Source organism: Eublepharis macularius, chromosome 1 (genome assembly GCF_028583425.1).
Source record: "Eublepharis macularius isolate TG4126 chromosome 1, MPM_Emac_v1.0, whole genome shotgun sequence".
In the NCBI taxonomy this organism is placed as follows: Eukaryota; Metazoa; Chordata; class Lepidosauria; order Squamata; family Eublepharidae; genus Eublepharis; species Eublepharis macularius.
In genome coordinates, this window is record NC_072790.1 from 54,078,196 (window position 1) to 54,102,821 (window position 24,626).

The window sequence follows — 24,626 nt, forward strand, 5'->3', positions numbered from 1 at the left end:
TCCAAATAAGTCCTTGTGCAAGCAGAAGGCACTTCTGCTCAGCAAAGACAGGAGGCAGGTCTACAATTGCTGCAAACTGCCCCTCCAGCTGCAGCGTCCCACACCACATCCCAGACCATTCTTAGGACTGGCTGTTCAAAGGGCAAGGGGACGGAGAGGTGGAGAAAAGCCTTACCACAAGCAGTGCCCCACTTACGGTCCTTAAATCCAACCCACTGTTATTTAAATGTGAATTTAGAAAATGAAATCTAGCTAATTTTTGCAAATTGTGTGGTATATACGTGAAAGAGGGTGAATCTATACCAAATAACAGTCTTACAATATACCTTAATAATCACAGATGCCAAAATGAGCAAAATAATCCCTTCAGTAATAATCATTTTCATCGAAAAATTCCCTTTGTTTAATCAACAAACGGTCTCTCCGCTTCACTGCATCTTGTTTTTTCCTTTCTTCTCTCATGCCTACAAAATCAGGTATGTATTTTTCAAATACTAAAGCAAATTCTATACATTTTCTACAGTGTCATTCTTCTCTGAACTTGTATAAACACAGCTTGATATAAACTTTATTGATTCAACTTGATTAAAATGGATGAAGTTGTAAAAAATAAAATACTGGCATATCCTATCACTAAATAAAAGAAGTCAAATATCTATTTTACTATACCTTTCCAAATGATGCATTATGGTTCCATAGGAGACTTACAAATGTCCAAAACAGTGTTTCTAGGGGATCAGAACCAAATTGTGCGAGTTCCTTCTAACACTTGATTCAGTTTGAGATCAGTATTTACTTTACACAAGTATTGTTGCTTCTATTTTGCAGATGTGCAATTTGAATACTAGAACTCCTTCCTTAATACAGGGTTTACAGGAGGCTAAGCAATTTGAGATATCAAGGCAATGGATTTTAGAGTACGTGGCTGTTCACTTTAGCTGGAGCAGCTTCTAGAATTATGAACACTCAACACTGCAAAATATCAGGCCTCTCTCTGCAATCATTTAGGCACCCAGAAAATAAGAAAAAACACAGAAAAATCTGAATTAACTTCATTTTCCTGCAGATTGCAATATTTACTTATCTCTTCTTTCAAAGGGTTCAGGGAGATGTTCAAGGGCCTATCCCATTCTACCATCAAAACAATACTGTGCATTAGGTCAGGCTGAGAGAGAGTTGCTGACCACAGATCCTCAGGGAAAACAGCTAAATTTTACAAGGTAGAGAAAGCCTTTGAAAATGTGAACTCTGTGTCAAGTTCCCTCCCCACTCTCTGTAATATTCCAGTACAGCTTATTCTATGAGCAGAACCACAAGTGACAAAAGGCACAGATTGGACACTTGTCTGCTTCCCTCAAGTTTTGATGGGAAATGTAGGCAGCTTGGCGGAATGTTGGACAACTGACAGTTGAAAAGTCCATTGGATAGCAGTCAGAGAGCCAAGCTGCGAGACCAGGACGCCTACATTTCCCATCAAAACTTGAGGGAAGCAGACAAGTGTCCAATCCTGTGCCTTTTGTCACTTGTGGTTCTGCTCTATGTCAAAAGGCTATGGGTGCCCTAATCTGCCTTCTGCATTACAGGCTGTCATGAGGGGGGCAGAGAAACGCCTGTTCTCATGAAATCAAGCTATGGGGTATTATGTGACACTAAGGGGTCAGAACTCAACACAGCACTGATGTTTTCAACAGCAGCCCTGTCTGCATCTCTCGTGGTGTGTTTCTGTCCCAAGAACATTATGATTAAGTAGGAATTTAAATCTAGGTTTTCATGATCCAAGCCCACCATTGTGTCTAATATATCAGGCTCTCGACAAAGAGGTTTGAATAAAGTTTGGCATAATTTTATTGATATTTCTAACCTATAAACAGCAGCAACCTCTAATTTTCATTCAGTATCTTATTTCATTTGCCACATACCCTCCAGCATGTTCAACAAATGAGGCAGAATCCTACAACTGACAGCTCATTCATTACAAAATGCTAATTCATTCCCAGGTTATTGTCTGTACTTTTTGCTGAATATGTTAGTGTTCCTGTGAGGGGAGGGGGAAATATGATCTCATAATTACAGATACTATCACAGCACACATTGATAAGGATGTTTTGGGCAGCTTAAAGAACAGGCCTCGCTCTATGTAGATCTATGTATTCTTGTCATAAATATGTTTACATCAAAGTCCCCCACATTTTAGTGGGACCGAGTCTTTAGGATAGCAGTCTTTGGGTACACTTTACACCACACATTTTAGTGGGACCGAGTCTTTAGGATAGCAGTCTTTGGGTACACTTTACACCACACCTTGGTTGCACCAAAAGTATTTTTTAAAATGTAACCTTCCTCATGTTCTAGAAAATCAAATGAAATTAATAACACATCTGATCCGATATAGGGACATACTGGATCTTATTGAGGGTAAAAAAGACATGGTTATCTGGATGGATTGAGTTTTATACATAATCTCATTCCTAGCAATGACATAATCATCACTTCTGAGGTTTCTGGCCTAAGGCAAGCCTGAAATTTTTCTGGAATGCAGTGGGAAAAAACCAAACAAAAATAAGGGATTGTAATCAAAAGCTTTAGGCAACTCTACTGGTGTGATGTTACTGCTATGCACTTGCAATATAAACAATATAATACTGCTTGCAATATAAACAAAGTAATAATACATAGGACTTATCCTGCTAACTTCTATAATTATACCTTTCCAGTATCAGAAATAATTGAAAGCACAATGCATTTCCTCATTACATTCATGATACCCCATTATCTACCTAGAGCTAATCAACCAAGAAATTAAATCTACATGCAAAAGGGAGTGTAAATAGGTTGTCATTCTTAGTATATGACTTGGCAATTCTAACACAGCAATGAGATCTTGCATATTATAAATTTAAATTACTCTCGCATCTTCCCCTTAGCCTTTCTATCTGATTACTCATCATAACAGAGAAATTTATGGGAATGAAATTTTTTTAAAGTCTACACAAAAATTGGTGGTGATGGAAAGTGCCATCAAGTCATAGCTGACTTAAGGTCACCCCTGCTGGGGTTTTCAAGACAAGAGGCTAACAGAAGTTGTTAGCCATTGCCTGCCCCTGCAACCGTTGTTTTCGTTGGCGGCCTCTCATCCAATGACTAACCAAGGCTGACCCTACTTCGTTTCCGAGATCTGATAAAATCAGGCTTGCCTGGGCTATCCAGGTCAGGGATGCAGAAAACACCTGTGCCAAAATATAAGACAGTATATTCTGAGAGCTCATTTCTTACACCGCTGTTCTGCTTAAAACACTAGAAATAAAATAAGAACAAAAATGGGGGGTGGGGGCGGATGAATGCATTGCTTCTGTTTCTCAGAGTTCAAAGATGGCTCTCATTAAGTTCTATGGGAGTAAACATTAGAATCAGCAGACATGTATCAATGCCCCAACTGCTTTAACAAATGTCACAACTCACCATTCTGGCTGATGCCCTGAACATTTTTAGCCACCTTCTGCATCGGCTGTAATTGCTGCATGTTGGGAGAGCCCTCGTGTTGATCACTAAGTTCCTCCTCCTTCTCAAATTAGAGACATAAAATTTCCAGAAATGTTGAAGCCATGAGAAAAAAATATGTGATTGGGGGGGGGGGGAATGAAATTTTTTAATGAAAAATGAAATATTTATCAAAATACATGTAAAACTTAATTTCCTATCAAAGCTAATCTTGCTTAACTGCTTTAACAACATAAAATACGCATCATCTATCTTAGCATCTTAAATCGTACTATTTGGCATATTTATGGAATTTAAAAGAATAAATCCTTTTGTTTTCTACAAGCAAAATTGTCAATATACCCAATACTAGAGAAAGCAATGAAAATTGCTACATTCTATGCTATCTTAATACATGTAACTTAATTTCTACCCTCGGCAAGATAGGGGGGGGGGGTTAAAGGTAGAAAATAAATTTTGTAGTAAAGAAATGGAAGTGTATTATTTGGACACAAACATTCTCTACCAGCAGTTTTGGATATCAAGTTAAACTCTGTAACTCTAGAAAAAAATGAACTCTTTAATAATGTATTAGCATTAAACAAATTATAGCATATTAATTGTTGCTAAAATTATTCAAATTAAGGAGAGTGAGCCACGGCTCAGTAGTAGAGCATCTACTTGACAAGCAGAAGGTCTCAGACTCAATTCCTGGCATTTCAAGTGGGGAAAAAAGACTTAGGCAATACGAAAAGACTTCTACCTAAAACCCTGGAGAACTGCTGTCAATCTGAGTAGACAATACTGAATGATGGACCCATGGTCTGATTCGGCATAAGGTGGCATCATGTTATCATGTAAACAATGAACATTTCTCTTAAAGAATGTTGTATATGTCTACAATACATAATTACCATTAATGCCATAGGTTGTCTTACAGAAATGTCTTCACAGTACCCAGTCTGAATGAGTAAAATTTTGTCTTTCAAAGCATTTTACTCATTCCAAAAGGAAAAAAATATATAGTGCTTCTCAGTGCTCTCCCAAATTCCCCAATTTTTCCACTGAGAACATTGGGGGGAGGGAATTCTGTATTTTTCCAGTTTTTCTCCCTAGACTTCCCATCTCTACGAGTGATGGTATGTCATCTCTTTGCATCTACTGGGAATCGATGCCATCCATGGCTTCCCCATTTCCTTATCATCAGTTCTTGGAAGACATCTGAGGAACTTCAACAGCAGAGAACTGTCACTGACCTTGCCAATGTTGCTAACACGTGCTTTTATAATCTTGGATTCCGTTTCTTCATCTGTGGAGAAAAAAATGCAAGGGCATACATGAGAGGCACTCAAAGCCAAAAGGTAGAAATAGTTAAACAAACACTGAGAAGCCACAAGGAGCCACAACAATATTGTAACAAAGTACAAAAGAAATTTAGTCATGTAAGGTGTATACATCAAGTACATTCAAGTAAATATAACATAAGAACATTCATTCATAATAAAGTGACTAGGTGCTTAACACAAGACCACTTGCCTCAACGGATTCTTCCAGTGAATTGAACATTTGCAAATTAATTGAGTCCTTTCATCTATAGTCTCATAATTCACTGGAGAAAATGGTCACAGTTGACCCATCATTGAGGAATCCCTATACAGCTCCAAGTTGGGAAGGGCGGTGCGCGAGATGAAGGGCGCACTATGGAGAATCCAGTCACACTGGGTAACAGGCTGTACCGTCCAACAAGCATCCGGATTAAACAGCTTGTTTCATGGTGGTCCTTTCATCAGGGACGGTGTAATAACAACCCTGGTGTGTTTTCCAAACTGGCAACAAATCTATCCCCTCTCTGGTGCCTAGATTCAGCGCACTCAAAGGAATGGTCGTGAATCAAACCCCACCAATAGTTAGCAATAGTTAAACGGCAGAAAGATGCAAGGCTCGAAAACCCTCACAACTCAGGTTCAGGTACCCCAAGGACGGGTCTGTAATGAGCAACAGCTGGATACTGGTCAGAAATGTCAACCCCTGAAGTCCACGTGAACACTTCATAGATTCCGATATGAAACGGGACAACATGAACACATAGCTAGGTTCTGAAATATCTGAACATGTTATGACAAGCACTCATGATCAGTAGCCAAAAAGAGTTGCAGGATACATAGCTGTCTCGGTTATAAAGGTAGAAATGAGAAATTTCTATCAGCTGATTCACATTTATGCTGTGCCATTGTAGTGATATATTCTTTTGGCATGGTGCAATGTAATAAACCAAACATGCTGCCTCTTTCTCAAGGAAACCAAAATGCAGACTGTGCAGTAGTGAAGATACTGGAACCATTGCTTTAATTGCCCTGGGGCTGTTACATATTCTGCAGTGCACACTGCACATTTCCTTAGCTGCTGAAGCCACTTTTATTGCCTATCACCACTGAATCCAAGTTAGTAACAATCTCACAATCATCTCTCTTGAATTCTTGTTTTTTCTAAGTATTCTTTGCATTGTCCAGCAACCAAACAGGAACACCACATCACTTAACATCCCTTCCTTCCTTGTGGCACAGACTTAGCAAACAGCCAATCGTTCATCAACATGAACAGGGAATTCTAATCCATTTCATTTTGGCGGGAAGGAGATCTGTCCTTCCTGTCAGGATATGATGGCCCAGTATACATCCATTAAGATGAATCACAGGTAGTTGTGCTTATACAGATACTGTTAGCTTGCCACAACTTTTGGGTGTACCGAATATCTGTACAGCAACATAGCCTATGTTTGGAACCTTGTAGATATTCACAACTATATCGGGATGGGAAAAGATGAACACTGAAATGAAGAAGCATGGGATAGTCACAGCACTCTGATTGCTGTGGGATTTCTACAGCTTATTTTGTCTTCCCTTATTTTCCTGGATGGTGTCTGGGCATTTGATAGGTTATCTCACTTTATTAGTTTCCATATCGACAAACCTATCTGCGTTCCTGGAATTCACACCTCAATTCTCTTTTTACAATTATTATTGTCTCCTTTCTTGTGAAGATTTCACCGATCCCCTACTTTTGAATCTCATGTACTGCCTCAGTGGGACAGAAGGTGATAATGGTCCCAGTGTTGTTTGGCTACCAAATCCTTTTGTCATAATGAAATAATGCCGTAAATTAAGGACAAGAGGCAGTGAACAAGTTTTCGCTACTCATATGCCATGGGTATTTGTTGCACTGTGCATGCTGCTGTTGCCTGCTGTTATATTTGTACAATCGGGAGCCTGCAATGCCTTGGCAGGGGGAGGGGATCTCATTTCTCCCTCTATTATTTCCCCATTTCCTCTTCTGCTTCCCTATAAGCACCCATAGCTTCTCCCCTTTTCCTGCCTCTTTCCATCCCACCAACCAGCCAATCTTCCTTTATCACCCTCCTCCCCTGCGTTCAGCTTTCCCTATCCCTGGCAGCCCCTTCCTGGGAAAACTATGGTCCAGTAGCACAAGAGGAAACCCTGCAAGGACTCATTTCTCCCATAGCATCTTACTCACACTATTTCCTCCTTCCCTCCTCCTGGCAACCCCCATATCCTCATCCTTCTCTGCTTCTCATTCACCTAACAACCTTTTATCTACACCCCTCTTCAGCTACATTTATTGTTTATCTCCTTCATATATAACCCACTTTTCTCCATAATGGGGACCCAAAGCAATTTGCATTATTCTCCTTCCAGGGAATAAAATAGAGAACAATCCTGTAAGCAGGTGTGATTGGGAGTGAAAAACCCTGGGAAATTGCCCCCCCCCACTCTGTCCTGGCTTCAAATGAAGGAAGAAGAGACAGAGGCAAACAGCCTGCCCCACCTTTCCAGAAGGAAGAGAGGAGGGATGAAGGAAGAGGCAGCCTGCCTAACCAGTTGGCCTAGTGCCTCTTAGTTACCTTGTGTGAGGTTTGGATTTGGCTGAGTGGGCTATGGTTCAGATCCATGGTGACCCTTATAGCATTGCTGATTTTGCAGAGAAGAGTTAGGATACCAAGCCTGATGCAGATCTGCACATTGCATCCTTTACCTACACACGCAGTAAATTATAAGCAATACCATGAAAGCAGATGACCTATTGCCAGCTGGATTCGTGACAACCATCTACACTTAATACAATAGAAATTTGGAGGGGGTTTTGGCCCAATTTTTAGCTGGCAGAAGTAGTCTGAGCACTGGAAAGCAGTGCCTTTCATTGTCAAACTCTTCCCTGGAGAAGAGTAACATTTTCACAGCATCAGATAAAAAAACTACATCTCTGGAGCTGTTCTCAGATGGGAGAAAAAGGAGTAAGGCAGCCATAACCAAAGGGAATGGCAATTTCAGAGGTCAAGCTCAGTGAAGCTTAAGGCTACTGGGAATAGAACAAGCATCTATTGTTTCACAAAATCGGATGGCAATTAAGCCCTTGCTGAGAGCAACAGAAGAGGTAATTTTGCCTCTCCCTCCCAGAACAAGTCCTGGGCTTATGATAAGCTGCTGAATAACAAGGAGAGTCAATTTCCCTATTCCTTACTAGAGTTAAGAGGAATCAAACTGGAGCTTCTTTAGCTTCATCTTGTTTGCAATTCAACTCACTCAAACTCTCAGTGCTTGGAGTTCACTTCGCATTCAGATACCTACTCCCGCTTTGCTTTGATGCAGGATATGATTTCTCTTTTAACAAAATTTGCTTTTTAGATTTTCAGTTGTACCAGGGCCCTCAGAATTCCTTCCCTGATGGTGCTTTGTCACCAGAGGAGGAATGGGGAGTTAAAATGGCCCAAGAGGAAACCAATGGCCTCTGTGGCATCACAAGCCAGCTCTGCAGAGGCCATGCAGCTCAAACCTGGCCAATAACTGACTTGCCCATCAATCACCACCCGTTTTTGTGTTTAGATTTCTCCCATGTGCTTTCAGTTGTAAGACAGCATTTTCCTTCTGCCTGTGCTCTATAAATACACTGGAATTCTCTTGCACACAAAAATAAGGTTATCAAGATTATTAAGAAAGTCTGCACTGCATTATTTCTCAAATTAACGTCTCTGGTTTTAAAAATTATTTATTCACTAAAAATATTTATGCTACCTCTCTGCAACTATGTACTCAAGGTAGTTTATAATGCATCAAGAATGCAGCTCATAAAACAAATGGCAGCTGATTCAAGCAACCGCACCCCAGAAAATAACCATAAATGTTATATTTAAATGTATGCATTTATTCACTTTACTAAGATTCAAGGCGAATTACAAAATATAAAAAAACACAGTTCAGACACTATAAGACATCCAATGAACAATACAACAGAACTAGAATTACAGAATTAGGTGCAGTTCTGTTGGCAGAGTAAACAAAACATTGTTTAAGGTTTCCTACTCCTATTTAAAGAAATGCTTACTGTTTTGACAATTTTAGCAATCTGCTCCTTAAATTCTTTTTGCCTGCCTTGTTTTCAAATTACATTTGTTTTGCCAGAACCCTGTGCTCTACTCCATTCATCTCATTTGGGAAAACCTACTTTTTGAATGAAGCCTAGCCTTTTATGCTTCCTTGATTTGGGTCTTTAACTATGCAGGCATCCTTTTAGACTCGGTAGTTCCTTTCCTAACTGGAGGTACGCATTCTATCTGGATCTCAGTTAATGGGGTTTTAAACAGTTTCCAAGCATCCTGGAAAGATCTGACTCTTACAGTGCAATCCTAAACAGAGTTACTCCAGTTTAAGCACACTGAAATCAATGGGTTTAGACTGGAGTAACTTTGCTTAGGATTGCACTATTAATTCTCCCTTTTAGCGTCCTTCTCACTAATCCTCTCATTTTGTAAAGTTCCCTCTTTTGAAGTCACATATAATAGTTTTGGATTTAAGGAGCAGCTTTATATTGGCATGAATGCTAACCTTAAAAGCATAGTCACTGTTCCAAAATGGTGCAACAACATGTACATCTTTCACATCTTGTGTCCATTCAGAGCCAAGCCCAGAGTCACTACCCTCTAGTTGGCTCTGTTGCCCACTCTTCCAATGCATAGTAATTTATGGCATTTAGGAACCCTGTTTCTATGGCTCAACCACACATTTGCCCAATTAATGTGAGAGTAGCTGAACATTTCCTGTTTCTGTCACTTCCTTTATTTCCTTCTCCATTTTGATATCTGCCACATGGTTTTCATCAGGCAGGTGATAGTACTCCTACACCTTTAAGTAACCCTTACTGCCCGGTATCTCCATTCTTAGCGATTCCATGGGGGAGTTTATTCCCCTGATGTTTTCTAGCTTAACCTGAAGGCACTGATCATTGCAGTTGGATCAAAGTTAGAAACCTGCAGTAAGTTCTCACCAGAATTAGTTAATGAACAGCAGTTTTTTACCATGTTGTATTTCTTTTCTTCCTTCTTACAAATACATATAATTTAGCTTCCTAGTTGACAAAATGTGTCTTAGCGGCCATGATAGGGACAAAGTTAGCCATTCTCAGAAATGAATAAAACTGATGCAAGACTTGTGTTGAACACCAGATTCTAATACACTTCTGTAACATTTATCAGAAGAAACAAAGAACGTTTAATATTGTTTGAAACAATCTGGATTCATTCTCAAGAGCACATCCACAAATGAGCATTAATGAGAAACTGCTGTATGCTTTTTGTTTAAAATCAAGAGCAAACAAGGGTTCTGCCTATCTTACTGCTGCAGAACATGCACAAGTGAGATCCCTAAATACAGCACAAGTGTTTACTTAGTTATTGCTAGTTGTTTAACATCGTTCCTAATTTTGTTACTCAAAACCTGGTCAGAAATGAAAATGGCAAGACACCCACATCAGAAAAAGAGAGTAAGTTTTGTATTAGAACACATTATAGGAGAATAAAACCTGTTTGGGTTGTGCAGAAGGCCTATAAACACATGGTAGAGAGGCACTGCTCAACCCTTCCTAAGTTTTATGGGGCCATTCACATGCCATAATACTTCCATATCCATTTTGTGATTCTGAATTGTTCTATATGAACATGGCAAAGATGCTATAAACTCAAATGGCCTGAAGGGATGAAAAAGCTTCCCTGAAATAATATGAAAAAGGCAATGAAGTCCAAAGTCCTTCAAATAAAGGTGCAGGTTAGTAGCTCTGCCCTCCCCAAGAATATAAGAGTTACACAATATAATCAAATAGAAGCTATGATTTCAGAATTACCAAGCTATTCAGGTTTCCAAACTGCAGCGGCAATTTCATGTATATCGATTTCACTGCCAGTAAAAACTGTTGATTGTCCACATCACACATTAGAAATTGTGTTTCATAAATATGAACACCTAGGCTGACTGTGTGCATGGCAAAGCTGTTATCAAGTTCATCACATGTCAAAATCCTCATTCAGTTCCAACTTTTAAAAAAACCTGTGAAATCATCCTTGACTGATGATCTGAGTTAGAGGCTGGCTATCAAAACAACCCATGTCCAATGTGAAAACTCAGCCTACATTAATTTAAGCCTCAATTCCACCATGATAACCTGGTCACGGCATGGTAATGGCATACGTTTTCCTACAATACAAGATACCCAGTGTGAAATACATTAAAGCAGGAAAAAAACAAGTTGCTTGTTATTTATTAGGCTGTGTTATCCTCCTGACTTTTTCAGGAATTTCCCTTCAAGTTTCATACCCCCAAAAGCCAAGTAGCCTGCCTCTACCACTCTCCTACATACCCAAAGTGACCATCTGTTTGTCTGAATTCCTGTGTGGTATGTTAATTGGGGGGGGGTCTTAAACAATCCTATTTGGATTATTTAGGTTTCTCTAGTCTGATGTCATGGAGGAATTGAGCTCCTCCAGAATTATCATTCCAAAACATGAAAATGATCTGATTAATGCTCTATTGCCCTAGCTGTCATAGATTATAAAAGAAAATTGAATCCAGGTGAGGCAGTTGAGTGTTGCCAATGTTTTACAGATGAAGCAACTATGCTTGGGTCAAAATTCTATGCTCAGTTATGATATCATCAAAGTCAATAGGATAATGGTCACATATATAGTAAGCATTTTCATACTTTAAAGAGTTGATCAGAAGTTGCTAACTTAATCAGTCCTCTTTCGTGGCTTCATTTATTCCTAAACACCTGTTGTACCTGAATATAATTACACATCTGAATTTTTATTGCCTGAATGATAATCACCAATCAAGCAGACTAATTCAGCTTTTTCCTTTGTAACATATACTGATTTTTATAAAACTACAGTACAAAAAATTATTCTTTGCTAAAAAAGACATTGAACAATCTAATGGAAAATAATGAACTGAACTTGAAAATTATCTTATTGCATTTTAATTTTGAAATGCCTATGCACGATTACAGAAACTAGGGTGGAAACCCACAATCTCAGGGAAGTCTCAAGATAAGACTATAAATCTTTCTAAGATTTCAATAAATATGTATAAATACTTAATAAGTGTAAAGTGACAAGTGCTAACATACATTTAAATACCATCTTACAAAATATCAAAAAGTCTTAAGAATAATTCACAACCCACAATCCATAATAAATAACAATACTCTTACAAAAATGCTATTACAAAAATGAAGGGATGGCCAGTATAGTCCATTCAAGACAGTGCAATGAATATCAATCTAACAGCACATCCGAGTATCTCTTGTTGATTTTTCTCTCTTTTTCTTTATAGATGTGCAGAGCAGAGGTACTGCAAGAGTCTCTTGCAGGTGGAGGGAAAATCATAGGAGAAAAAATCCCGTCACGAACCCAACAAGGGACCAGCTATCAAACTCTTGATTCATATCAAAAAACTTCATCAGGGGTCACGTGCACACGGCCAAGACGTGGGGTGCGCCAAAACTGACACACAGGAGTGTTCCAAGTGTGTCCATGGATGAATAGTGGATTGGGTATGTGACCCCCGATGAAGTTTCCCGGGGAGTTTCTTTTGTTTCTACCTATGCCTGATTACAAGCAAGTCAAAATAAATATCAGAATTTTTCTACCACCTAGTGACAAAGCTCACAGCTATAAAATTGAAAGACTCTGGTTTAAACTTCTTACCATCAAAGATTAATATAATTAGCAATGGTTTCTGAAGCAGTCACAGAGATTAGAAATTGTTACTTTGCTATTGTACATTAGTGAGGTTTTAAAATGTTTTATTATATATAAATATGTACAAATAAGTGCATGTTTTCAAAATTACACAATAAGAAATGAATTATTCAAAATCCAAGTGCAAATGTTTAAATAATATTGGCACAAAAAATAATGGCTTGGATCTTAATCTTGTTTCTGCCTGTACCCAGCCATTACAGAGGTGGTCATCCATTATGGATTGCATTCCTGTATTGCTGGGCATTTTTTTGGCTCACTAAACGACATTGTCTTGCACAAGCAAAGTACCAAACATTGGAGGAATGTGTTCTGTAGTGGGAGACTTCCTTGTCAACTGACAAGTGTGCTGTGCTGCACAAAACAGGATCCAAAACATGACATCTGGATACGAGCATAACTTTGTTCACAAACAGCAAGTTTGCAAAAAAGGACTTTGACCGTACACACCACAGAAGGCTCTTGGGAATATTTTCTGCCTCATCTTCTCCCATCCCCACCCCACAGCAGTCTTCTGTGGCCCACAAAAAGTTCTTCAGGAAGCTTCATGAACAAATTTTATTTATTTACTTCATTTATACCCCGTCTTTCTTTCCAATAGGGACCAAATTGGCTTACATAATTTTCCTCCGTTTTATCCCCACAACAATCCTTTGAGGTAGTGAGGCTAAGACTGTGTGACTGGTCCAAAGTAACCCAGCATACTTCCAACATAGAGTGGGGATCTGAACTTGGGTTTCCTCAGGGCAAGGTTCACTTCAGGAAGAAGGAGAAAATCAGCCAAATTACCTCTCCTCCCTTTTGCGCCACAGGAAGGTTGCTCTGCCACACTTCTGCAGCACAAAAATGGTATGGGGACGATTTTGCCTAATTCCCTCTCCTCACAGCAGTTCCCCCCTGCCCGCTGCAGTATTTTGTCCGTAAGATTTCCTCAACTCCTAGCATCAGCTTTTGAGGCATCGCAGCAGGAAGGGGAGGCAAGAAAGATCCATATTATAGATTCCAAGCTGTGGTCTTTTTATGCATATAGGTAACAGCAGTACAGAGTTTACGGACATCAATTTGCCAGCATTCAGGGAGAGCTATTCTTCTAGTCTACGGCATACAAAACATGCAATGACATTAATTTCATAACTACTTGTGTAAAAAGTAATAAGTAGTACACAGATGTATGAAAGCAAATATAAACTGGAATCTACAGTAGTCTCAAGTTTAGTTTATTTGCTGTTGCCATAAGCCATAACAACAAAGCTTCATAATAAATCAACAAACGTTCATTATTTAAAATTTTTGGAACAAGATAAATAGAAATTATGATAGTCATGGCCACCTATAGAACATTTTTATTTGTTGTTGCAGTTTATAAAATTTGACACAAGTTTGTCCTACCCTTTTCTATATTATCATCACTTTTAAATTAGATCTTAATAGAGCCAGTAAGATTTTTTTCTCTCCGTCTTTACACTTAAAGCATTCTGCATTTTTATTATAATATTTATACGCATGTTCTAACATGTTATAATTGCTTTTAACTTATTATTTGATGACTTATGCATATAAAACTATAAACCTGATATTGAAAATTCAATTCTGATAACAGCATTACCAATCCCTGCCATTTTAGTAAAGTTCAGATTTAAACAAGTTGCTCTGTTAATAAATTATTTAAATATAACAACAACAACGACATTCAATTTATATATTGCCCTTCAAGGTAACTTTACATCCACTCAGAGCAGTTTACAAAGTGTGTTATTATCCTTACGACAATCACCCTGTGAGGTGGGTGGGGCTGTGAAAGCTCCTAGAAGCTGTGACTGACTCAAGGTCACCTAGCTGGCTTCAAGTGGACAAGTGGGGAATCAAACCTGGTTCTCCAGATTAGAGTCATGCCGCTCTTAACCACTACACCAAAAGCATAGTTTTTATAGAACACTCAAAGTGATATATACAGAAGGACAAATTGGGATATTTCTCATTACTCAGAAGTGGCACTCATTTTTTAAAAACTCTGGCAACTCCTCGTTCCAGAGGGTTCTCTGTTCCTCAGAAGTGGCTTTATGGAAGAGCTCAAGAGGCTGCAACAAGAAGGATGGCTCCTAGCAACCTCCTTCTTAGCTTTCCCATACCATATATCTGCTTCTCTATTGCTGGCAGAACAGAAGACTAAAGTAGACAAAGTTTGGGCCTGTCAAACTATGGCAATTCTTACATTCTTCAAAGTAATCCTATCTGTATCACTGCATGTTTATCTCGTAACAAGATATAGCTGAAACAAAAAAGACGGCATACCTTTCTTCTTTGACGGTTTGGATAAGAGCCCTAACATTCTTTTGAAGGAGCCTTTTTTTGCCTGAAACAGAAAACAAGAGTAAGTAGACATTAAAATATTACAGATTGGGACAGAACAAACAAGGTCATCACTATAGAGTCGCCAGATTTAAACAAAGACACACTTTAAGTATATAGGAAAATTCTGATGTGGAATTGTAGAGTTACTCCTAACTACCACCAGAGGAATCATAGATTTTTGCCATGTTCCTCTCCATTCCTTCAGTCCTTCCTGACCCCCAGAAATTAAATTCCTAGTATCATGGGACACATGTGGATTTAGAGCCATGCAGGATGGAAAGTCTTAAGCAGGAACAAGGAAAAATTACCTTTCCTGCCTCTTCCAGCAGCAGAGCTTCACTGGCAGGAGGGCAATTTCATTCCTCTTTCCCTTCCCCAATGCAGGCTATTAATCCACACAGATCTATATTCCTTCCAATAGCAGTATCCTACCATTACTCACTAAACAATAACATAGTCAACTCCAAGCAAATATTCTGGATAGTGCTTTCTTAATAAAGTCAACCAGGATCTTATTTAGATATTTAAAAAAACAGTTTGGTTCAAAAGCTGAGTAATTGTTTCAAATCATGTTTCCTTCTCTGTCTGGACTACATGCAACATCATGGAAACTATGAGACTAAAATGTCAATCGTACTTACTTTCAGCACACTTATTTCACAGTGCTTCTGTGCAAAATAGGCCTATACTGTTCTCTCTCTTGGACTCTACAGCTCAGGTCAGGATGACCCTTATTCTTCTCACATGACCCAAGGTAAGGGAAATCACCACCTTAGAGTCAGGTAGCATTTTCCCCCAAAACAGTTTGGCTATGGATCCTGATAGTGTTTTGCCATCTTCTAGGTATGTACTAAGGGTCACTGGGTGTGTGTGTGGGGGGGGGGGAGGTAATTGTGAATTTCCTGAATTGTGCAAGGGGTTGGACTAGATGACCCTAGAGGTCCCTTCCAGTTCTATGATTCTATGTTTCTTATGATACAACAGGAGAAAAGAACAGCAGCCACCTCCCCAATTGCAGGTATTTAGCATGCACACGTCCAGAAGTATGAGCTCTTAAGCAAGAGCAAAAATGGTCTTGTTCCTTGGCTCTTAGCCCAAAGGCTCTTAGTCTGAAACCTGCAGTAGTCAGCTTACTGACCCATATCATCTCAGATTCATCTATGTTTTCTTTATCTATACCACAGCAAGCTTTGTCTGTGCACTAATCAGACCAGGGGAAATCCTCTTGTTTGTTTTAGACAGGGGAAGCAGCTTAACACATAAGACAGAGGGACACGCGTTCTAAGAATGTGATCAAAAGGTACTTTTTAAAATTGCCAGTTAAGTCATTCCTTAAATACAGATTTTTATATCTAACAGATTTAAATTTGATAAAAAGTAAAACATATTAAAGCAGGCCAAAACAATGCAGTATTCAAATTCTGGTGAAGTACTTCACTTTAAATGTTGTAAGATCTATGCTGAATTTACTGAGGCACCCTTTCTTACAACATGACAAATGACTTATACACATTATGTAATAGCTGAAGACTGTTCTTCAAAGCACAATGACTGATGCAAGGAAGTGAAGGGAGACAACACAGGATTAGAAGTGGTAGAACAATAACAACATTCAATTTATATGCTGCCCGTCAGGACAAGTTAACACTCACGCAGAGCAGTTTACAAAGTATGTTATTGTTATCTCCACAACAATCACCCTGTGAGGTGGGTGGGGCTGAGAGAGCTCTGAAAGAGCTGTGCCTGACCCAAAGGCACCCAGCTAGCTTCAAATGGAGGAGTAGGGAATCAAACCTGGTTCTCCAGATTAGAATCCCGTCGCTCTAAACCACTACACCAAACTGGCTCTCCATATACAAGAGACTGATGAGACTGTGAGCAGAACCACAAGTGACAAAAGGCACAGATTGGACACTTGTCAGCTTCCCTCAAGTTTTGATGGGGAATGTAGGCATCCTAGTCTTGCAGCTTGGCTCTCCGACTGCTGTCCAATGGACTTTTCAACTGTCACTTGTCCAACATTCCGCCAAGCTGCCTACATTTCCCATCAAAACTTGAGGGAAGCTGACAAGTGTCCAATCTGTGCCTTTTGTCACTTGTGGTTCTGCTCTGTGACTCCCTGAAAGCACAGGATCCAGGAGTGTATACGTAAATCCGAACACACTACACTGAAGAGTAAATAATCCTTATCAAATCGTCGCTTCTTGAGATAATGCTATCAGCTTTAAAGCAGTACTGCTTTTCCTTAAACTTTAGCTCAGGCATGCAGGTAAAAGTCCTGGGTTGCAAAGCTGCGCACAGGCTGTCTGCATCCCATTGAGTTCAACCCTGCACCATGTTTCCACAGGTGGAAGGACTTCCGGCCACGAAGCATGGATTTTGTAGTTCCCTCCTCCTGCAGCAGCCTGATATGGCCCTCAAAATCGTGTTCCTGAGGGTTCCCTCTCACACAGCAGGAGGATACAGGAGCCACTATAGGAGGGAGGAAGCTGCAAAATTCATATTCAGCAGGTGGAAGTCCTTGCACCTGTGGAAATGCTGAACTGGATACACTCCATTGTCATTACTGGATCTGTAACTCTACACTGAAAACTGTAGCACAGTGTGACAAAGCTTCCAAAGGCCACCTACAATAATGGCAGGAACATCTCTGAACAGCAATATGAGTACCTAAGAACAATGATCCCCAAAGTGGTGCTGAAGAACACCCCCGTGCCCATTAATGTGGTGACCCCTTCCTTCTTTCCCAAAGGAAAGAGCCAGAGCCAGTTTTCCTTCCTCACAGTGGAGCAGGAGATGCTTCAGAAGAGACCAGGAGGCATCACTTTGACGTCTTTTAAGAACTATTTTTCAGAAATGGCTGCCTCCATCACAGGAGGATACTTGGCTTGGGACTTTCTAACATTTTGTTAGAAATGTTTTGTGAGTGTGTTCAGCCTCTATGGCAGCCATTTGGTGATGGGCCATGTCCATGGCAGAAGTAATTTTGCAGAGATGCTGCTCGGAAGAAGGGCAAGATAAAAATACACTAAAGAAATAACGGTAGCCCAGAACCATATCAAGCAAGTAACTTGAGATATTAGCTTACGGTTGTCATGGGGTCAATGCATAAGAAAATCAATTAGGACATTAAGTTTTGTAAAATCACAACAGGATAGAAAATACTTCACCAAGCAAAATGTACTTGATTGGCAGTTTCAGCATTATTGATTAAAAAGAATTCCTCTAGTGATAGTCATTGTTAAACTTACCAAAATAATAAATTATTGCTATTGATTTTTGCACATATTTGAATCCCACAGCTAGTTTAAGCTATGAGACAGCAGCTAACACTGTGTCTCTAAATATCCAACACGTTTCAATAATTTCCTTTACAGAATGGAAAGCTGTCTTATTTATTTTCAACTACACTTTAGTTCCCGTTTAACCAAAAGTCTGTACTCAGTCCTCAGTCTGTCAGCAGCCTTTGATACACTGGACCACTCTATCCTCTTAAGGGACAAATCCTTAACGACAGCTTTCAAAGTACTTAGGACAGCAACCAATCCCTGCATAAGCAGCCATATGCTGTTATCTCGTGTCTTTATTTTGGGTGTTGGCATGAAATATGTTTTTTTTACGTCATAAACTTGTTCACTGGAACAAATACTATAGTTATACAAACGCATTCACTTTCCACACCACTCAGCTTTTGCCACTTCATGGTTTTTATCCACTGAAAAATCTGGGTATATAATATGCACTTTTATCATATAAATAAGAGTATGGATAAAAAAATGATCCAAGAGGTTCAAATCTCACCTTTGCCCTGAACTCACGAGGCAGTTTTGCAGTGCAATCCTAAGAAGTTATGACCTTTGAAGCCCATTGATTCTATTTAGGATTGCACTGTCAGGCACCCCTCTCTCTCCTACCATCATTTTTAACACGAGGATAAATATATTTTCCCAACTAACATGGCTGTTTTAACGATTACAATAAAAAGAAACAAAAACAAATACTTCACTATGAAATACAGACCGGGTTATCCACATCTTCATAGTGGCCGTCATCGTCCTCTGCCTACATGACGGAAAACCCAACAAACAATTATTATTGCTTCACTTCGCCCGTATCTGAACTTGTAATTAATATGCATAACAATTGCTATGGTTTAAACTTTTCTCATGTGCACAATGAGTACATTAAAACTGGGGGCAGGTGGGTTTCTATTATATCACAAGATCTTCCTTAAGAATATGTTTGCTTCCTACACTTTAGAACAGGATTATTAATAAAAGTACTTTGTTAATAATTAAAGAAAAGAATTAATCAACAAAATTAATAATACTTGTGAATTCAGTTAAAATGACAATCTGACAATCTATGCCAGTCTGGTGTAATGGTTAACAGCAGCAGGACTCTAATCTGGAGAAGCAGGTTTGATTCCCCACTCCTCCACTTGAAGCCAGCTGGGTGACCTTGGGTCAGTCACAGCTCTCCCAGAGCTCTCTCAGCCCCACTCACCTCACAGGGTGATTGTTGTGGGGATAATAATAACACCCTTCATAAACCGCTGAGTGGGCATTAAGTTGTCCTGAAGGGTGGTATATAAATCAAATGTTGTTGTTATCATTGTCATCATCATCATCATCATCATCATCATCATCATCATATTGAACATTCATGTTCAGAGGGCTGATACTGGGTTGGATTCCATGATCTGTCAATGGTCCTCCCCTTCTCTGATGTCCTTTCTAACTTCAGGAAAATTTATTTCCAGAGTTGTGGGAACTTCATGGGTCTAATAGTTACAAAGGTCCAAAGACTACAGTAGGGAGAGGAAAGGAGAGGAAATCATCTTGTCTCTTCTGTCAGTGCAGCTCAACTGACCAACAAGGAAGGGAGTGATTTCACACCCTTCCTTCTCCCCACTGCAGCCTCCCTACTAGCATGATTAGAAATCCATGCAGATCCCACAACCACAGCAATTAACTTGCCCACGTTTGGAAAGGAATGCTGTGGTGACAGCAACACAGGAAAGCTCTGCAATCCTCATGTTCATGGTATCCAGGGTACAACCCATTGTTAATAACAGACATGACACGTCACTTTGTCACAGATACAGCCAGAAATATAGGGGAGCAATTGCTGGATTTGATCAAAAAGATCACAGAGGATGTCCACGCATGCAGGAACAGAGCCAGCTCAGACCCACAGCTAGATACACCACAAAGGGAGTTTAGAGGCCCAGAACAGAACAACCTTGGAGAGGGGAGAGAAACAGAGGAGCAACACAGTTGTATGGCCTTGTGTAGATGAGAACAGCCATCTAACCCACATCAATAGATACTGCATGTTGAGGGCCAGATTCTAAAAGTGCTAAGGGCAGGAACATCTAACTTGATAGAAATAAACATATGATTCAAGGATGGGTATATTGATTGAGAGTCAAAAAAATGGTCATTTGTATAACTTGTAGTTATTATTTTTACATAGACTTCATTAGAATGAAGAATTGGCAAGAATGAAGAATTTTAAGAACACATCTGAAGTACAGATAACCTTGTACAGTGTTCAAAGTTAAGATAATTAGTTATCCAAGAATGTGTTCCCTTAATCAAGAGGCAACTAATGTCAGGAGATGATGCTAAAATCCTATAAATAAGAGAAGCTGAATTGATGAGGAGCTTCTTTTTTGAAGGGGCTCCTTGCTTGTGATCTGCTTATTTGGGAGGGCAAAATACTTTCTTGGACTCAAGTAATTGCTCTGCTTTAATGTTTTATGCAGCAATGAGGGACGGTATAATTTTCTGTTGATTTTGCCAATGTTAAGAACACTGAATAATTACATTCTAATAAAGGCTTAGAATAGAAGCAGAGATTCTGTAATAGTATTTACTTGCGTGCTATACTCAGTTATGAATCTAACACATTATTGAGGTTTCACTCTTGCCAGGCACTGTATGATCTGATATAGGAAAGCTAACTAGATGCTTAGGGCTTCTTAAATGTATGCCTATATCTGAATCAGGCCTGACCAATAGAAGCAAACTGAAGCAAGGGAATGCCTTGTGTTTGGGTACTGCTTGGTTCTGTTCTGTGGTGTTTCTCCACTGGCTGAACCCAGTGTCTGGCTGCTGTGAATGACACTGGTTCTGTTGGGCTAAGTTGCAACAGTGTTGCTTGCTTCCGTTTGATTTGGATGGAACGGAAAAGATTCTTTGATGTGGTGTTGGACTCTTTGTTTCACTTTGGTTCTGGGGGGATTCATTCCTGTCTCTTTTTTTTTTGGTAAAAATTCAGGATTCAGCAAAAAAAAAATGGGGGCATTTAATTGTTAGAACTGATTCTTATTTTTAAAAAACAAGGATATGGGACCAATAATCCATTTTAACTATTGAATAATGTTGTCTAGTAAAGTAAAAACAAAGAGAAGCCAACCTGTTCTTCTACATTCTCTGCAATGGCATAAATATCCTCTTCCTGAACAATCTCAGCTGGAGCCTAGGGTAAAATACATCCAAATTAAAACATAAACAGAACACAAGAAAATACAACAAAAGCCTTCTTTTTTATCACGTCAGCAAAATTAAGAGTCACCTCCCTTTACTTGTTTTACTGAAAACAAACATTAGCCATGTGTAAGAGAGAGAGTGGAAGTCCAAGTATATCTCTGCAACAATGAATCTAAGCACACGATACAGCTGATCAGCTTGTCAAATCAAATTTGAGCTGTACCCATTCAGGCTGCAGGTGGGAGCAGACATGTTGTTACACTTTTTCATACAAAAAAATTAACTTCAGAGAGAAGCCTTGATGTCAAAGGGAATGGTTCTAACCAAGCCTCCCTGTAAATACAAGCTTTCTATCGGCATAATTTTTCCTCCACAAGAGAAAATCCCACTGTGTGAAAACTTCTACCAGCAGTCTTCCAGCAGTCTTGTAAAGACAGACAATTTAACTCATGTACTCTGTGTAAGAACTGGGCCCAAAGTCTCAGTAAGTTGCAATAGTTAGTAAAATTAAACTACATTATCTACATAAGTAAGAAAAACTATAGGTTAGATTCAGCAATCCAAGGGCACAAAAAATAGTACAGAGACAGAGGGAATGAGCATTCACAAGGGGTTGCAGGTAATTTTTAAACAGCTCACAAATTTCTTTGATGAGTCATTATAACAGTATATTTAATCCAGCGCTGTATTCACAAGTGGTCAGCTACAAGCTTATGAAAGCTCAGAAATAGTCAAAGAAGCAGTAAAGTATTATTACTGAACATTTTCCACCCCAAATACCTTTAGGATGCACATTAAGGCAGAAGATTCTGACCTCTTACTAACTCCTCCACCCCCTTATTTGTAAAACCGGTCACTCTGATCTAGCACACATAGTACATTAACACTGGAAGAACAATTGCATGCTAGAACTCTGCCTCTGAAACTTAATCCTTCTTCATATTTGTCTCAATGCTGCACAACTCCTATTTATTTAAAAGCTTTGGGAACAATCAGTAACTTGTTCCCACCCTTAACTCTCATTATAAGAATCGTGTACTTAAATCACGCACTGAAATCCATGGGGTGTAAACTGCTCTCATTTGGCTGGATCGTGCCCATTTTTTAAAAAATCTTGTTGAAAGTAAACATTTATTTACTGTTTCATCATATTGTTACATCAAAACTATTTTTCCCTGTCTCCCTTTCCACAGCAACAGCAGCCCAATTAGCCCAGTTTGGCCTGACTTTGTCAGGGCTGGGAAGCTAAGCAGGGTCACCCACGGTCAGGACTTGGAAGGGAGATCGCAAAGAAAGACTGAGGTTACGAGGAGGAGGAAGGCAACAACAAATCACCTCTGCTCATCTCATCCTTGGAATGCCCCACGGAAGGGGTCACCCGTAAGTCGGTTGCAACTCAACCACACCTCCTTCCCACAGTGCCGCCTCAAAATGATCTCAACGGGGCTCTCTGGATTTCAGTGCAGCATAAGAGGATGTAGCTAGAAGTGAAACTGCACTGTCCAGTATTGTGGTTTTGCTTTCCACTTGTGCAGAGAGCAGTTTGGATCCTAGCCCATGGGAAATGAATACACTTAAATCTGGCAGAACTATTTCCGGTCACTTCTGATTACTTTTTCTTCCTGAGCAGACTGAAACAGAAAGGGAAGTTTTTTAATCCAGTGGTGTTCAGTCACTCCTTGGCTCATAGAGAGCCACATTTGTCATCACACTCAACCTGAAAAACCACATGTATTTGTATCTCTTTGTGAGGCCTGCACCTCATGGAGTTTTGCAGCTTACCTATTCTTCCAGAGGCAGCTGTTTCAAGGTGGGAACCAATTGTCAACCACAAGCCCCACTAGGCAAGGGCCTAACTGACTTTAGGAAACATGTGGCAGATGCCATCTTGGGGAATGGAGCTCAGAAGAACCCCAGGTGGCATGTCAAAGAGTCGCATTACTGTTCTAAGCAAATAAATCAGGAAAAAGAGCTACTTTAATCTACCTTGTCAACAGGTAGATCTACTTGCACTCCTTTGTCTTCTTGAACTTCTTGAGCCCCTTCTGTTTCTTTTCGGTCTTTTACAGCTTTAAAAACACTATGCCCTAAAGAAAGGGATGTCAATTTTTTTCTTTAAAAAAATTTACAATGTTATCCAACATAGTAAAAACCATTGGTGCAAATAAATTCTATACATACATTTAGGCATAACTGAAAAGCAATAATTTGCATATCATTTTAAATGATTGTTTGTACAGAATCATTTGTGTATCATTTTAAATGAAGGGCAGCCTGATGAATTGCATACATTTTAAATTGTTTTATTTTGTCATTACACAACTTCACAGTAATAATAAATTAGAAGGCAGCAGGAAATATCAATTGGTAAACGGAAGCATTAAAATCTGCAAAAACAACGTTGTTTAAATCCAAATCAGTAAAATTACAGCAACTGTCTGTATATCACATAAAATATTCCTTTATACAAAAAAGTTTAGTAAAAGTTGTGCTAGGGATGTTTCCCCAGACAGATTTCTTTTATATTTTTTTGAAATATTAGCTAAAAACCGCCCAGAGATGCAATTATTTGCAATTAGAGCTGCCAACTTTTTGACTTGTCACCCATAATATACTTTTAACAGTAGCTTGAAGTGCCTTCCTGTTCTAACACTTTAAGAACTACAATGCACAGATTCTGATAAGTGTCTCAAATAAAAAACAGCTTTATATTAATTAGTTGTAGATTTTCCGGGCTGTATGGCCATGGTCTTGGCATTGTAGTTCCTGACGTTTCGCCAGCAGCTGTGACTGTCATCTTCAGAGGTGTAGCACCGGAAGACAGAGATCTCTCAGTGTCAATGTGTGGAGAAGATGTTAGTAGGTAATTTATATCTACTCAGGAAGTTGGGTTTGGGCTGAGTCATCCTATGAGTTTCCCAGGGTGTGGAATGCTAATGGGGGGGAAGCCTCACTGTATCCTGAGGAGGTTCTTTTGCATATGGATTGGTGCTTGATATGCTAATCTTAACTGCAGGGCTATTGTAAGATGTAGAGTATTTTGTTAGTCTGGTGTTTTCAGGACTGGAAACCATGCCCTATTCCTTCTTAAACTCTCTTATTTCCTGTTGAAATCGTGCTTATGCTTATGAATTTCAATGGCTTCCCTGTGCAATCTGACAAAGTAGTTGGATGTGTTGTCCAGTATTTTAGTGTCC

The 24,626-nt window shown here is 39.4% G+C and overlaps 1 protein-coding gene and 1 long non-coding RNA gene across 2 annotated transcripts in view; both read right to left on the reverse strand.

Annotated features, from left to right (window-relative positions):
• Window positions 1–366: 366 nt before the first annotated feature.
• Window positions 367–24,626, reverse strand: part of DCDC2C (doublecortin domain containing 2C) — a 66,210-nt gene continuing 41,950 nt past the window's right edge. The window contains exons 9-15 of the mRNA XM_054971160.1: window positions 23,416–23,516; window positions 21,356–21,418; window positions 18,953–18,994; window positions 14,873–14,933; window positions 4,734–4,786; window positions 3,460–3,559; window positions 367–464 (exon numbers count right to left, since the gene is read on the reverse strand). Coding sequence (XP_054827135.1) covers window positions 367–464; window positions 3,460–3,559; window positions 4,734–4,786; window positions 14,873–14,933; window positions 18,953–18,994; window positions 21,356–21,418; window positions 23,416–23,516 — 518 coding nt within the window. The remainder of the gene's footprint in view (window positions 465–3,459; window positions 3,560–4,733; window positions 4,787–14,872; window positions 14,934–18,952; window positions 18,995–21,355; window positions 21,419–23,415; window positions 23,517–24,626) is intronic.
• LOC129337966 (uncharacterized) lies at window positions 3,476–23,466 on the reverse strand. The gene is made up of 6 exons (XR_008597869.1): window positions 23,416–23,466; window positions 21,356–21,418; window positions 18,953–18,994; window positions 14,873–14,933; window positions 4,734–4,786; window positions 3,476–3,559 (listed from the first exon to the last, which is right to left on the reverse strand). It is a non-coding gene; the product is annotated as an uncharacterized LOC129337966 (long non-coding RNA).